Consider the following 16561-nt stretch of genomic DNA (forward strand, 5'->3'; position numbering starts at 1 on the left):
AAACACCAGTCACATGGTCAAGCCATTTAGCCAAGAAGTACCCTGACCAGGACGATGAAGACAGGTTAGCAAAGACAAAGTTTTTGTTAAGTGATGTGTGTACTGTTCTGTTGAGAATGTAACATGTATTTGAGATAAGCAAATTACTCTTCTCATGAGACAAACTGACAACACGGACAAACTCTCTAATGTAAATACAGAAAAAGAAAGTATTTAGTTCACTATATAATAACTATACTTGCTTAATTTAGCTTTTCATTTAAATATCAGATTTTTCTGCACCCAATTCAGTACACTTTGCATTCAGACAATGGAGGAACTTTTAATATTTTTGTGGGGGGTTTATTCCAAGGTATCATTTTGGTATTGAGATACACATGGTATCAGTATCGAAGTCTAAATGTATCGTGACGAGCCTAATTCCAGCATGTTAGCGTGTGCTTCCCACCCTTGATGGATGATCAGCTGCCTCACCTGAGCCCATGACAGAGCAGATGAGGATCATGGAGTTGTACTTGATCTCAGGAGCACTCTTCTCCTCCATCAAGAGCTTGTGCAGCACCGGCACCAGCGTGGCCCCTACAAAATCCTTCTCTGCTGAATCTACCAGAATGTCAAACAGAAACCTCATGACATTCAAAATAGATGACATTTCAAATACAGAAAAGGCTTTGCTTGCAACCACAGGAAGCGTTTGAAAATGTGTGTGAAATCTGGTAAATGATTTCATGGATGGAGATGGCTGGTCTATAAGGGAAGCAGAAACTTGTAATCCAGCACGTGGAAATCTGAGAAAAGCCTTAATGTGGACACTCAAATCCAGCCCTAAGGGGATGTTTAACCAGGTCAATTAGCAAAGGTAAATTCACCAGCATCACCCACCTAGCATATGTAATACAGATCTGTAAGTCTTTGTTACCTAAGTCTAGAGCTGCTATGAGACCCAAGGCCACCAGTGCCTCGTTCTGCATGATCATGTGTTCACTCGTTGCCATGGTAACTAAGTGCTTCACGCCACCACACTGAATGACTGTCCGAACAACTTCCTGTTTGAGAGCAAAAAAAAAAAACAAGTTATATGAATTATTAGAATAAATTCTAAAAGTTACACAAGTGTTTATACATCATTACATTTTACATTTATGGCATTTGGCAGACGCCCTTATCCAGAGTGACTTACATTTTTATCTCATTTTTATACAAGTGAGCAATTGAGGGTTAAGGGCCTTGCTCAGGGGCACCTCAGTCATGGCCTCAGGTCTGGGAATCGAACCTGCGACCCTCCGGTCACAAGACCAGTTCCCTAACCGCTAGGCCATGACTGCCCTTTGCTTGAGAGTGTGTGTGTGTGTGTGTGTGTGGTGTGTGTGTGTGTGTGTGTGTCTCAGACCTTTGACTTGCTGTGTCGGATGAGTGCCGAGAGCAGGCGGTTGGACTCTCCCATCACTCCTGCGTGGTCTTTAGCCTCACACCACTCCACCAGCCTCTCCACCAGCTTACGGTTGGTGCCCAACTGCTCCGCTGCATCCGCTACAACCACACACACACGCAGACACACACACACGCACAGAGACAGACAGACACGGACACGCAGATGCACACGCGCACACACACAAACATAAAGCAGGCTAGGTTAACACCCCGAAACAAAGAAACATATTAAACAAATATGGCAACACACACTTAAGTGGCAAACTGTAGACTAGAATCTGTAGAAAATATGCACAGGTACAGTACGATAAATTATAATACTGTTTGCTTAGTTAAAATTATCTTAGATGAGCACTTTGCAGCCTCCTGCTGGGGTTCCTTCAATCCAGTAAAACATGAAACATCTCATTTTGTTGAGATGAATTCCTATTTTCTTCCCCTCACACATTAAGATAGCACATTAAAAAGCTTTTTTTTCTGGACTAACCAAACAGTGACGAGTGGGAAATGGACAACGGAGCAGAATTGGAGCGCTAGGACTGCAAAGTGCTGTGAGCAGAGTGGATCTGGAGTGGATCTGGAGCAGAACGGATCTGGAGCAGAACGATAACAGAATCTTCAGAGTGAGGAGCGGAATTCTCTGCCACTCCACCCCGGTTCCAGATTATGATGCAGATTAAGACCGTTTGAAGAATCGGACTGTATATTATCAGCATGTCTGAATGAAATGAACATGTGCATTAAACCATGCTAGTGATTATCCCCCACTAAATTAGAATTAGACAATGTTAACAGATAAGGCTAAGATCATGCACAAACCACAAAAAGCCAATTTAATGAAAAATGGCATTTACTCCACTGTTGTGGAAGAGAAAAAGGAATCTAAACCAGTCTCTGTTGGAATTTTTTGCAGGTGGGACACCTGATTGTAGTGTGGTAGCTGGAGAGTGAAATTAGATCCATTTTTGGAGTTTTTCGAGTTCAAAGTTAGAAAATAAAGCTATTTGTGTGACATCACTTACACTGATGGAGTTTGAGCACATATTTGAATAAAAGCATGTAGTTTTTTTTCTGTCTATTATTTTGGAATTCAGCTGATTTAGGACTAATGGCAAAAGGAAAAAGTTTAAACAAGTTTAAATTAGGAAAGCTATTTTTTACTATTCACCAGTATTTGATCTTTTTTGAAGGAAATCAGACAAACTCAAACATTGAGTGTTTTAAAATGTTACAATACAGGCAACACACAGTCACCACTACTGATGTTTTATTAGCTTGCATTTATGGTTCTCGCATAAATCTCATCCCCATTCCCGTTGTCACTATGGGAATATTTTCCATAGTGATCTACACACACAGCCTTCTGCAGTGAGTCACGTCTGGAGTGAAATATGAAGTACTGCAGAACAGATGCGACTTGCAGCAGTCACTGCGCTGCTCATGTAAAATGGGCTTTTAGTCAGAAGCATGTTGGGATTTATAGTAAGTGCATATGCTAAAAGAACAAACTCTTTCTAGACAGTACTAGGACATGTTTAAGAAACCCCACCCTTTGAAATTCCACCAATTTCCATCTGTAAACCTGAAATCCATTTTTATAACTTAATTCTGAGACTCCGTCAACGTTCTCCACATCACGCAAATGGGACCCCACATTGAGGGTCCACTATCACGTCCACGATCACGTCCACGATCACTTCCATGTCTGGTTTCAGCTCAGCTGCCATCACACACCACATAAGGGACCTTGATGTGTGTGTGACGCAGCTTTTGCAAGAGAACCTGCGAGAGTGGTACCTACACGCCTCAAACATGGACCGTTTCCCACGCCCCTCTTATCCGAGAGGTTGTAAGGAAATGATCGGAAGCTCAGGTGAGCCGGGGTGTCGTCCTGACTTTGCCAGCGTCTACCTTGTGTATCGATGAGCATCCGTAACGTCCCCAGCAGCTTGAACTGAACCGGCGGCATCTCGGACGGGAGGAACCTCAGAACCACGTCAGTCACGCCGGCCGTGAGCATCTTGGACTTGTTCACCACTAATGAAGAGAAGAAGGAGGAGAGCGATTATGCAGCCCGCCAGGTTCCGGCTAGCCACGCCCCCATGGGGGTGGAGCCAAGTGAGAAGGTGAGGTCACGGCACTGACCTGGGATAGCCAGGTTCCTCAGGGCGCTGAGAGCGGCGTGCTGCACGGTAACGTTTCCCTCCTCCACGTGTCTATCCAGAAGGTCCAGGAGCTTCTGCACGATGCCGGTGTCTACCATGTGGATGCAGTTCCCGTCTAAAGGCAGGAGGAGACGAGACACTTTAAGGTAAAAACACCCAGGCTAAGGCTAACCTCGGGGGTCACATCGCCTCGGGCTGCTGTTTGAATTATGAATGAATATATATCAATGTGTCCGCTGAAACTGTTTTTAGCATAAAACTGTAAAAATATAGTTTCTATTCTGCATCCTGGCAGTATTTACTTCAAATGCCCGTGTTGAACATAAATATGTAGATAATGTGTATTTCTAATGTGTAATGTGTACGTCTCTTTAAAAGGTTGATTCCAATGTATACAGTCATACAGGAGTACGTCTTATTGAGGGATGTATCTTTATAAACAATAAGGGATCTTAAAGGAATCCTCAGCACAATGTCCAGGTCTTTACACTGCATGATAGCATGCATGACTTGGTATGCATGTCTGCATCTGGTACGTGTAACACTTAATCTTAGTTAAGACAATGGTTCCAAACAGACATCATCGATCTTCAGCAGTGCAGAAACGCATACAGCCTGGAAAGCCAAGAACGTTATCCACACAGCATCAGCAACCACAGCACAAACTCTTATGAAGAAAAAACCTTATTGCACATGTTCCTGGAAGTGATCAGGGTTCCGGCTGTAGAGCTCACCATTGCGGGCAAAGTTGGCGATCGCCAAGGCACCAGCTAACTGAAGCTGGTGGCTGTTGGAAGGAACCCAGGAGAGAACCCTCTGGAAGACGCTACCTTTCCCCCCATCAAACAACTTCTGCATCGACTCGTCTGGGGGGGGGGGGGGGGGGGGGGGTAGAAACAAGCGCAGGCGTTATCTACATGTTGTATTTGCAGACATGCACGTATCTCAGTGTATGCTGTGATCATAGATGTTTGCATTGAATATTGCATTTCCAGCATAAATATTTTATTATTTCTGGTTAATACTTTGGCCAAATACAAGTGACTCATGAAAGAGACCGATGAAGGTTAATGTCTCCAGGTACACCTGCACAATCAGGCAACACTACAGTAGTGGTGTCAGAAATAGTGGATCTCACAAATGGTGGATCTCATTCTGGTAGATCTATAAAAGGTGTGGCACTCACTCAGTGTATTCTAATATATGAAGTAGTTGCATTGCAATCAGCCATTATCTAATTATTAATCCTGAAATCCCTACTCTTAGTACTACTGCGGTATACTCTAGTGACCCAAGCAGCTACTGCAGCATAAAACCACATAGACCAAGTAACACAACAATAAGACTCAAAAACGCTGAGTTAAATACTACATTCTGATTTGAGGAAATAAAAATCCCAGAAGCCCATCCCTACACTGAGAAACCCCCCAAAAGAAAGAGCTGCCCTCCATCCATAAACTGACATCCCTAAAATCACCCCTGGCGGAAGTGTTAGCACCCCACGCGCCACTCAGCCACCATCAATTATTCAGCCAGAGATGAAAAACGCTTCGTGTTTTGTCTCTCCTGCATGCTAAGCAGACGGGAGGGAGAAATAACAGCACACCTATGTCAACAAAGGGGCTTCAACCGGCTTTCCACGCAACACCGTCCCCGTGTCAGGACCACCGTCGACAAACTGCACGTTAGCGTAGCCATTTGTCCACATCTAGACTGAGGCATTGTCTCCCTTCAAATCCACTGTGCTTGGGTATGAAGCCAAAACACATCTGGCAGGAGTTTAAATACTCAGTGATTTTGTACATAGTGATGTGTGTCATGCATGTGTTTCCTGTGTAAATATCTATTCATTTAAATAAAGTATGTCTTTAGAATGTCTTAGGTCAAGATTTGTTTTGACATTTTAGTTGAATGAAATTTCATGAATAGTTTATTCAAACCAAAATCAATGTTCAGCTAGTAGAGAAAATGTGATATATATCGAAAGGTTTTCAACTAAAAATATCGGTTATGCCATGTGTTTTATCCAAAATGTAACCTAGATGTTTCTAACCACAAATACAGTCACCAACGATCACCTGTCATAATTTCTACTGCTAGTGCTTAAACTTTGCGATGGGAACCCTGATGAAAAATATTTTCCGGTTGACTGTAAAGTGGCCTAGAGTCTGACTGCTCTCCAGGGTGCTGAAAATCTGCCCGAGCGCCTAATTATTCACGCTGGGCTGTAGCGCTCGTCATGGTGACAGCAGGACTGAGGCTTAGCAAAGGGCAGGGACGGCACCTCCCAGCAGCAGAAGCACCATGAGGTCGGAGGCGGTCTTCAGCTGAGCCACGTCCTCCTCCCTGTCGCTGTCCACCGTCTGACCAACCACGTCCAACAGGCACTCCACCAGGCCCGCCTCCACCAGCTGCAGCTTGATCACATCTGGAGGGAGGAGTGGGGGGTGGGGGGGGGGGGGGGGGGGGGGGCAGTTAGGTGAAATGTGTAAACTCTGGCGAATTCGACACGACGAGCCGGATCTCTTTCGCACGTTGCCATCATCACGACAGCTACCCAAAGGATCTTCACAGTCCTGAAGCTCAACCCGGTTTGCGGTGTTTCAGTACTGAAGAGAGCACATTTCTACTTAACGTGCTGTATTACATAACACTCATTACTAAACAGAGTCAGACACAAGAAATTAATATGCCACTATCAGTAAAACAACGAGCAAAGACAAAATATTAAAGCCATCGATTTATTTCTCTCCGTGGGCAAAACCATGAACAGATGTGAACACATGAACAAGGGCTTAGGTTTACACACACGACCACCCTCTCACTGAGCCCTGGCTGACTACACAAACCCCTGCAACACTACAACAGGTATTTTATGTCTCTCACTCTCCTCACTGACACACACACACACACACACACACACACACACACACACACACACACACACACACACACACACACACACACACACACACACACACACACAGACCTCCTCCCCCCTCCCCGCTAGTGTGTTGTGGCTTTAAGTAGGACGTTGTCTTGGAGACTGCCAGTCCGGGAGGGCAGCACGGTGCCCTGAATGGTAACAAGCAGCCAGCCCGTCGGCTCCTCACTGGGGACGCTGTGGTCCTCTCTAGCTTCCCTCACACCTTCACCCTTCACCCTTCACCCTTCACCCCCGGCCCTCCGCCGGCCCCTCACACGACCACCCTCCCTCCCCGGACCTCTCTGGTCATCAGCATAAGGCCCAGGAACATGTAAACACCCTCGGCTTCATGCTCCCCCCTGACTTTACCTTCACCACATGGATCTCTTCATAAGCCCTCCTCCTGAGGCTTATTTACTCTTTTGTGTTTCACCCAGGCACACACACACACGCGGGCACATATATGCACGCTTCCCTTTCAGATTCTCCTTGGCCTCCTCTCCCTGTTTTTGTCCATCAAGTTTTGAAAGACATATCTCTCAGAGCAGCCCACATGCTCTCCTCATCTCTCTTACACACACACACACACACACACACACACACACACACACACACACACACACACACACACACACACACACACACACACACAGGCAGAGCACAGCTGTTCTTAGACCCCAGACTCCCACTGTGGCTACAGTGGCACAGGGGCAAATGACACCACTTATTATCCTAACACAGACGGAGCTGAAACAACTTCAGCATCTGGCTAATTGCAGAGACCGATCCCTAAAACTGGTACGTCTGCAGAGGTCCAAAAACAGAACAAGCCTGTAATTCCAGTGGTTGTACTTTATTTTAAATAGCAGATTCTACATTAGTTATTCTAAATAGTGCGATATTTTCTCTACTAATTTCACAACCCTCCTTTAAGACACTGGCAGCTCAGAGATCAGTGCTTGCAGACAGCACACATGCTTAAACACAAAGGCAGTGTGACAGTAGGAGATGGGCCATAATGTTCACATCTATATTTAGTCAGGTTACACCACTCAGGATTGTCACCTTAAACACATCACATGCCCAGAAGATTCATCAATGCCGTGCAGTGCTGGAACAGTAATTATTTTTAAACAAAGCCTTTAAAAAAAACAGAAGATCGCCTAAAGATAAATATTGAGAAAGTTCAATCTTTCTTCTGACAGCAGTGAAAGCGTTTTCACTTTACCTACTACCAATCTCATAAACGTTTTTTTGTCTGTGTAAATTGATCTCTGGTTCTTACCATTCTCTGCCAGTGGAGCTAGCACCTCAAAGATCATCTCCTTCTTCTCGTGTTCCACCTGCTTCCGGAAAAGTCTCACGAGCTCCTCTGCAATGTTTGTAGATGCAAACTGCTCCTTACTCGATTCTGCAGTGAAACAATCAGCAAACAAGACGACGGCCTCGGTGAGAGTGACACCAGTCAACACGTCCTGCTTGCAGCTTCATAAAACCAGAGGTCGGCAACTGATATGACACCACATCATAAAATTATAATGCTTGTAAAACCATTTAAATGTCGAGTTGGCCTGGGTCATGAAATACATGAGTCCACAAGGCACCGGCTCGGGTTGCAAATTTTGTTGAGTTCTTTGTAGCTTAGAATACTAAAATGTTCAGGAAACATATTGAGCAAATCATTCTGCATAATGTGTAAACACATGGAGCTTTCTTCTGTGCCCTTGTGTATGAACAATAAAAAAGTTGAACAATAAATACCAATTCAGATTTCAGTCATTGTTAATTTGAAATTAACTTCAATAATCGATCGGTTACCAATTGTTATTTCCCTGTTACCAATCAATCAAATTATTGTTCATAAGGTACTTTGGAGAAGATATCAATATATTTTACAGCTATATAAAATCATAAATATGATCAAATTTAAATACAATAGGTAGCACATTATATTAATTTGTAAGCATATAATCAAATCATGTAGATCTTCACTGTGGTTTTGAGATTGTAAAATTTTACATCTAAATTTTTTATTGGCTGAGCCAAACAGTAAATATTTTTATGTTTACTTCTTTGTTTTGTTTTTGCTATTTTCTAATTCTGTTCAGATTGATGGTTATTCTGGGGTTCGTTGGGTTCTTTCAATGTGGCTTACACATATAAAATAATAACTGGCAGTTTTCAGATCTTCTATTTTGTTATTTTATTTTATGTTAATTTTATTGGCATCACTTAGAGTTCAAAAGAATTCACTGCACAGACAATGCATGTGCAACACCCCACTCTAGCCAGTCTGAGTTGTTTATTTAGTTGTATTGTCACTAAAACCAGACATGATGTCGGCTATTGCATATGATGTCACAAGACCTCCAGCCAGGTATCCAGCAGACAGATGGAAGATCAGAACGTTTGAAGCTCATGAGGTCCGAGCAGATGTCATGCCAACTGGTCCTACGAGTGAAAATTCATCTTTTGCATAGATGGACCAAAAGTATACAGTTGTCTGGCTAGATTAACATGCAAAACCTTGTACGATTTGTCTTGAGAAAGAGGAAACTGAATTCACGTTTGCTGATCTTTTACTCTTTAGCCGACATATCAGATAAGATGCTACCCATTTCTACTTTATGGACAGGTTTTTGTTTTGTTGGTTGTTTGAACTCTAGATAGCATGGCTGTACTCGCTACATACTTTATTATAGAGATTCTAATTAGAGATAATGACAAACACCTTGGTGTGCAGTATTCCGTGTTCTTATTAGTACCATAAACAGGTTGTCTCATCCATCCTCATACTCTTCAGCTTCTGATCACAGAACAATTAGTGGTTGGATATTTTTGGGCGGCGAAACTTGTTATCATACCAGCGACTTTCTCTGTTGATGGGCCACTCTCAACCCAGTACTGACAAGTGTAAAAACTCCAGCAAACACCACCGTGCAGCACAGCCGTGTATGACAGCATCGCTCTCAGAACGGTCCGCCGGCCCAATACACGAACAGCGTGGAGGTAGACGGAGGGAGACGCTTGAGACAGTAGCTCACAAGTGTGGTGATGCATGACGAGCCTAATGAAATATGATGGAACACTGGCTCTCGTGCAAGAACCACTAGTACACACAGACTACATCATTTACACGATTTCTTTTCTCATTCACCAATTGAGTGATGAGTGGTCTGTACCTGTTGTACAGATAAAGTACAGCTGCTCTAAACCATGGCAATAGGCATCTGTCTAACAAAGGCCTAAAGCCTAATGCCATGCCACTGCACGATTACAGACTTCATAGTAACTTTACTAAAAGTGTTTAACCGTTAGACACGCATATAGACAATAGGAGCACAGCAGCCACACTACTCCAACATCTCTGAGTGGTCAAAAACGCTAATGCAAAGATCTTGTGAACTCAGGAGCTTGTATGGCCGGAGCTGCATGTAGAGCTGGGAGCCGCGATCACAGATGTGTGATGCTGAGGGATCAGAGATTAAAAATACCAAAGCGTTCTAGGATGAGGCCGTTGCACCAATCTCCACCAGCAGGGCGGCGTGGGTCCAATACCGCCACCATGCCACTCTGCCCCGCCCACCTCATCACCATACCAGGAGAAACGCGCCACACAACTCGGCCGTAACCGTTTATCAGCGAGGTTGCATCCGTACCAGCTTCCTCAGTGGGACAGAGCCCACAGGCATCTACATCCAACTTTATTAAATAGAATAAAAAACAAATATAGATTTTTTTAATTCTGGCAAATCGTTTCATAGAACCAAAACCCCTATACCACTCAACATTCTTATTGATACATTGAAAGTTATTAGTAAAAACAAATACAGTAAAGCGTGGCAAACTATAAATCTGTTTCAAAGACAGGTTCACGACACGATCAAGTCCTCGTCATCAATCACAACGTGTGAACAAACAGGCAGGGCTTTCGATACAACGCTCCTGCGTAAATGAAGGTGGGCGATGTGTTTTACAACGGGCAATTGGCGAAGCCCGTTGGTGACTTACCCAGTTCCGCCAGGTTTCCGAAGGCAATGAGGCACATTTCTGTGAGGGGCATGTTCTGGGAGTGGACCCCGAGAAGCTGCACCAGAGTGGGGATCACCCCCATGCTAATCAGCTGGGCCTGCAACGTGTCTGGGGGGAAAGGGACGAGATATGCGGTATCACCACCAACTCTCAGACGCACCAGCGCACCAACATGGAGGTGCCATCGCTGAAGTAGACGAGCTTCACCCATTATCTCTGTGTCATTATAGCTGTTGGTGCTAAACCCGCTACATGAAAGATGCCATATTAAGCACTGCCGTTTGGCAGTTGTGTCTTGAAGTGGGTGTTGCTTGTTTAGCAGATGGCAAAATTTGAAATACGGTACATGTAGGCTAGCACACACATGCTAATGCAAAAACAAACATGAGAAACCGACATGGCTAAACAACCCTAACAGGTGCAGCCATGTTGTATGCCGGTGTGAATTCAAAAGTCCTGACTGATATGTGTGACAAGAGACAATGTTTCTCTCTGTAACCACTCACACTTTTTTCACAGATTTATAAATTTTTTTTACTTGGGCATAAAACACACATTTCGACAAATGTATCTGGATTACCCATAAGTGCACTATTGTCTGAAATGTGGCTAAAGCGTTTTAACGACTGACAGAATCTTCTAGAGAACCACCAGCACTGAATAATGTGTGTTCATGTGGACCTATAAAGAAAGACACAGGCAAGAAGAGAAAAAGCAGGTAAGCATTAGAAACAGAGGAGCAAAACGAAGACACGTTCAAACATTTGGGAGGACTTATGGAAACGAAAGATGGGAAGCTGATGTCTGGAAACTGACACAGAAGCTGTAAAATATGGAACACAGCATGGAAAGAAAAGTTTAGGGTTAGATGGGAAACTACCCTGACTTTCAGACAACTGCTCCCCAGTTACACCTACATAAATTAACTAAAACAAACAGGCCCAATAAGGACTCTTACTGGAAGGGTCATCTTTCACACAATACCCTGGCCATGCACTCTAAGGACATGCGGCTAGCTTAGACTCCTGAAGATGAGGGATCTTTCTGGATGCAAAGTAAATTTGACTCAACAGATGTGTGCACAAACACACCGTGACAGGCCTTTTAAAAATCGCCTCGACTTGTAATCCAACTGCACGCATTCATCTACCCACCGAGTTCCACAGAGTTCCACCTTTCACAGAGCAGATGCTGCGGAGGCAGCTACGTCAGTGGGTGGAGCAGGAATCATTTAAGCAAGATTTCGAGTCTTTGAATGAACATTTATTAATGCTCATACCAAAGACAGACGCTTTTGAATATAATGACCTCAGAAAAAACGTATATATTTTTTTGATTATGAGCTAGGCGTTTATGAAGTCTTTATGAAAACCCTGCCTGGCCCGACCCGGCCTCACCTGTTCAGGTGGGAAACATGCGGGTATTTCCAGGGCAAATTTCCAGGGTATTTCTTGTTCTGCTTCCAGTTAGCCATGACCTGGCTGGCTTCTGCGCTATGGGGTACTGGAGCCTCCATCCTTATTAATGACAGCTACACCTGCCACAGTGACAGCTGACCAACACAGAGCCGCTGGCACGCGCTCACGTTGCAAACACGTCCACGGCCGCACAATAAAGACGGCGCTACATCAGACCCTGCGAGGCCACGGGCGTGCGGCTTCTGACTTCAACCGTCCTCTGGATCTGTGGGAGAGGCGTCTGCTAGACTGCTCTAGCACAAACATTTACATGATTGATGAAATGAAATGGTCATGGTCATTGCCTTTGTAACTCCACTGGTATTGTTAGGAGCGAAATGCCACAAAATAAAGTTGAGAAAGCATATTCAAGCCTCAGCATTTCAGTATTAATAATAAGAGCAGTAAGGCATGTTGCAGTATTGCTAATAACAATTAATTAAGCAGCATAACATAACTGTTAAAGTCAATGAATGCAGTATAATGCAAATAAAAAGCATAAAAATGTTAAATAGCCTGGTACTTATGGAATATCTTCAGGGAGAATTAAGAATGCAAATATATTACAATTGTAAACCCTTATACAAGCAAAAAAAAATTATCCGATTCACAATTCTGTTCCTGTGGATAATTCTGTCTGAATAGGAATGCTGATTTACTGTCAGTTAAGAATGCTTGCCTAGGTACAATTCAGGTCTGATCCACTTACTTCAGAGTATGCTTAGTTTAAAGTAGGATTTTCTTTTTTTTGCACATTCCCCTCAGACAACATACTAAAAGACCAGAGAATTACACACAGCACACAGACAGAAAGAGGCACACAGACGGAGACACAGACAGGCGAAGGGACAGTGTGAATGTGGAGTGGCCATATTAAGGAATGAGTGGCTTGTTCACTTTTCAATTACATTCTCATTTCACTACGCATTTTCAAACAGCGAGAAGAAATGAAAAAGGTGTGATCCCAATTTAACCAGCCTGGACAAGCTGCAGGACTCCAGAGGTAATACAGCGAGACTTAATTACCGTGTCATGCACGGCCAGGAAGAGAAGAGCTCAGCTTGACCGCTGATTATGCAACACTGGAGTAAATGCCCCGCACGCATTGTGAGGCAGCGACTGGACACGGCGAGGACGACTGCTAACATCTACATGGACAGCTGGTGGGCGAGGCCCGGTGAAGCGCCTCAGGGCCAGCCGTGTCTCAGACCCAGTGGCAGCAGCCAACAGACGGGATCAAATCAATGACCTCTTCAATCATGGATGTGTTCCCTGACCAGCTGGACTACCTGCCACATTTGGCACCTAAATCCTAAGCAATTTTGAAATCGCAGGAATGGTGTGGAGAACGGAGGCTAGCTGTGAAAAGACTCTACTTGAGCCTCAGTAGAGGGGGTCCTTCAAAGACGGGGAACGTTGGTCATGGCACCTTCTACACAACAAACGTCCTCAGTCATCTCGCCTCCACCACACTTCACAGAAGACCAAGAAAATGTCAGTGGATTTCATTTAATTCTGCATTCTGTAAGATTTAATCACCCTTTGGATAAAATGTATGTGAACCTACAACACTGCTACAACAGTGTAGCTACATTCAGCTGTAGTCTGATTGGATATGTAGACAACCATGTTTTTCCTAGAACTAGTCACAGTAGGGCTGGCCCACAAACCTTTTTTAAAGCCTTTGAATGCTTGTTTGTGGATTAATACTATTATGAACATTTCATAAGAAATGCATGCATTGCATGTATCAGAGATACAACAAAGTAAATTTAAAGTGCAATGCAATTTACAAATCTATAGGGCATAAATAATAGGCTTACTTCGATAAGGATCCCTTTACTTATCCACTCACTCTAATTTGAACTCTTCTTCTCTCCATGGTGTACTAGGTTCATCATATTGTTTGTATTAATGCATTTTTAAAAATACATTTCCACACAACTCAGTCAAGGCAACGTGGACTGAAGGCATGAATTTTATGACACAACCTAGCAGGGTAGAATTTATATTCCATGTTTGACATTCTCTGCACATTAACAGTGACAGCTCATAAAACGCATTGCAGCTTACGTTTGCACAAAGGAACTGATAGAGGGGATAGAAGCTTCAGTGTGCTAAACGGACACTCAAATACCACTGACGTGCACGAACATCGTGAGAATCTCGGGCGTATGGGCCAGCCCTAGGTCCAAGCTGTTCAGCTGCTGCAATGTTGCTGAAACGGTTCGCTGACTCAAAGGTGTGTTTTTAATCTGCCTTGAAATGTCAGTTTTTAAATCTTAGAGAATGCTTCTTTAAAATGAAAAGCATGGGATCAAAGTTAATGAATAAGTTGTGTAGGGAAGAGGAAATATTTTAGATAATTTGTTTTCCATGTCCAGTTCAGTTAGTGTCATTCCCGCTGGTTTAGAAGCTGGTCACTAATTGTACACAGTGCATTTCCTAGAGTCTGATAAACACTAAGAAAGGCATAAGTGAACCAGAATCGTTAAAAACAACGTTCATCACCACATATCTTGATTTGGATAGTCCCCTAGAGATTTTGCATTGATGCTCAACAACCTGTCAGTTACCCTACATGGGACGCCATATATAACAATGCAAACAAAATAAAATATTCATAGGCTAATAAACCGAGCCTCTAGCTGGCACTAAGAAATACCAATAGCTCCACCTAGCCTAATGCATCACTGGCAGTTTATTGAGCAGGATACACCTATAGGGAACCACCCAAACTCTGTTTTTGTTATGGTCATTACCATTATCATTGCTATAGTTCATCAGCATGCCACAAAAGACAGTCAAGAGCTTCCCGGTGGCGGGGTCAGTGTTAGAGGCCAGAGCCTTAATGTGCTCTGCTACTATCTGAGCACCGCCCGCCTCGTCAACAACGCTTCTGCCCTCATCTGCAAAACAAAGAGGTCACGTAAAGAATAAACAATAAACAAGACAACAAAGGACACAAAAAAGGACAACAAGCTTTAAATCATAAGTGACGGGAAAGGGAGGCATTAACGCAAACTAAAATCACATACGGTGACAGGTTGGGGTCTAATAATAACAATAATAATAAGAACAATAATAATAATAATAATAATAAACATTCTGATAATAGATCAAGACGATTGCTGGTATGGACCAGGTCATATTGAAAAAAAATAAATAACATTTTAAGGAAGAGGTTTTAAAAAATAACGGAAAAATTAATACAAAATCCTAATTCCAGCTGCAGAACACCCAGTTCTTTCCGTCTGAGCCGGCTGACTCTTGCGAGTCTGAAACAACCTGACGCACAGACCCACGGGCTAGGAGAAGCACACCGGGCCCACCCACACCCGTGAAAGAGTACCTGGAGACTGGATGGGCCAACGCCAGCACCAGGACCGGGCCCGGTATTAGACATGTGAAGTGCGACTCAGTAAGCACACGCAGGTTACGAACTGTGAGTTAATTATAGCGCAAATGTCTGTACAACTCCTAACTGTCTAAAAGCTGACTTTAGTGTGTTAGTAAGTAACTAATAGGCTGAGGGTACATGTGGGATTAATGCGAGGGAGGATTAAACACAGCATCTCTCTCCGAGGGAATATGACCCCTCTAGGGAAGATGGCTATTAGACAGGAGGTCATACGAATCATATCAATCGAACTGCACTGTTCCCGGTGTCCCGTCACTCCACGCCATCTGTGCCCTCCCCGCTCCTCCTGCACCTCCTCCTCTCCGTGTTCTCTCTCTTGGCTGGAGCGCCGACAGAGAAGTGCGTCGGCCGCTCCCGGTCGTGCAGACCCCGGGGCAAGCTGGCCAAGCCAAAAAGTCTCCCCCCCGAAAAAAGTCTCATCAATCGAAATTCATTTTCCAACACACCGAACAGGCATTTACCCAAACGGATAAAACGCAAGGCAGACGGCGACCCAAGTAGCGACAGACTGAATCTGCAAAAGCGGCAGTGTGCAGTGGGCACGCTGCCCATTAAAGACCCCACCCCACCCTCTTCTCAAGAAGATTGAGTTCATTGTGGTTGGTGGACGTTCTCGAGCGTCAGGCTGGCCGCTTGCGTCGGTCGCCACTATCAAAAACGCTGGGAGAGAAAGTGGAGGGGGAGGGGACGCTGACCCACGTCTGGGGGGGGGGGGGGGGGGGGAAGGAGGGCTGCCAGGGACCGGCTGCCAGGGACCGGGTTCCCTGTGCGGCTTCCAGAAGGCAGCAGGAGAATTAAAGTTCTGGCAGGATGAGATGCACCATGGCAGAGCTGCACTTCAGATTCAGTTTCTGTATGTCACTGGGATCAGTATAAAGAATCAGCAGTAGGAGACGTGGGCTACTGAATGGGCTACTGAATGGCTTTGGACACTGATGCCTGATAAGTATTGATAGGACACAATATTTAATCTAAAGTAAAATCTGAAAAACCGTACAGCTTTTAGATGTGCAATTTTAAGTCTAAATTAGATTATGGGGGACAAAAACGTATTTGGTCCAAATAAAACATTCTGAGGTCAGAAATAAAAGTGGACAAATGCCCAAAGTGGTTTATTAATTCAAGGCAC

At 44.1% G+C, this 16561-nt stretch overlaps 1 protein-coding gene across 3 annotated transcripts in view; it reads right to left on the reverse strand.

The window, feature by feature from the left end:
* rap1gds1 (RAP1, GTP-GDP dissociation stimulator 1) overlaps positions 1–16561 on the reverse strand; it is a 32983-nt gene that overhangs the window by 1830 nt on the left and 14592 nt on the right. For 2 of the 3 annotated variants that reach the window (XM_076971978.1, XM_076971977.1), the window contains exons 5-14: positions 14774–14920; positions 10534–10662; positions 7808–7933; positions 5881–6024; positions 4331–4462; positions 3577–3711; positions 3343–3468; positions 1391–1530; positions 920–1046; positions 475–603 (exon numbers count right to left, since the gene is read on the reverse strand). In XM_076971978.1, the coding sequence (XP_076828093.1) occupies positions 475–603; positions 920–1046; positions 1391–1530; positions 3343–3468; positions 3577–3711; positions 4331–4462; positions 5881–6024; positions 7808–7933; positions 10534–10662; positions 14774–14920 (1335 nt within the window). The remainder of the gene's footprint in view (positions 1–474; positions 604–919; positions 1047–1390; positions 1531–3342; positions 3469–3576; positions 3712–4330; positions 4463–5880; positions 6025–7807; positions 7934–10533; positions 10663–14773; positions 14921–16561) is intronic. The other variant, XM_076971979.1, reaches the window with a different exon arrangement.

This window comes from Brachyhypopomus gauderio, chromosome 14, assembly GCF_052324685.1.
Source record: "Brachyhypopomus gauderio isolate BG-103 chromosome 14, BGAUD_0.2, whole genome shotgun sequence".
Lineage (NCBI taxonomy): Eukaryota > Metazoa > Chordata > Actinopteri > Gymnotiformes > Hypopomidae > Brachyhypopomus > Brachyhypopomus gauderio.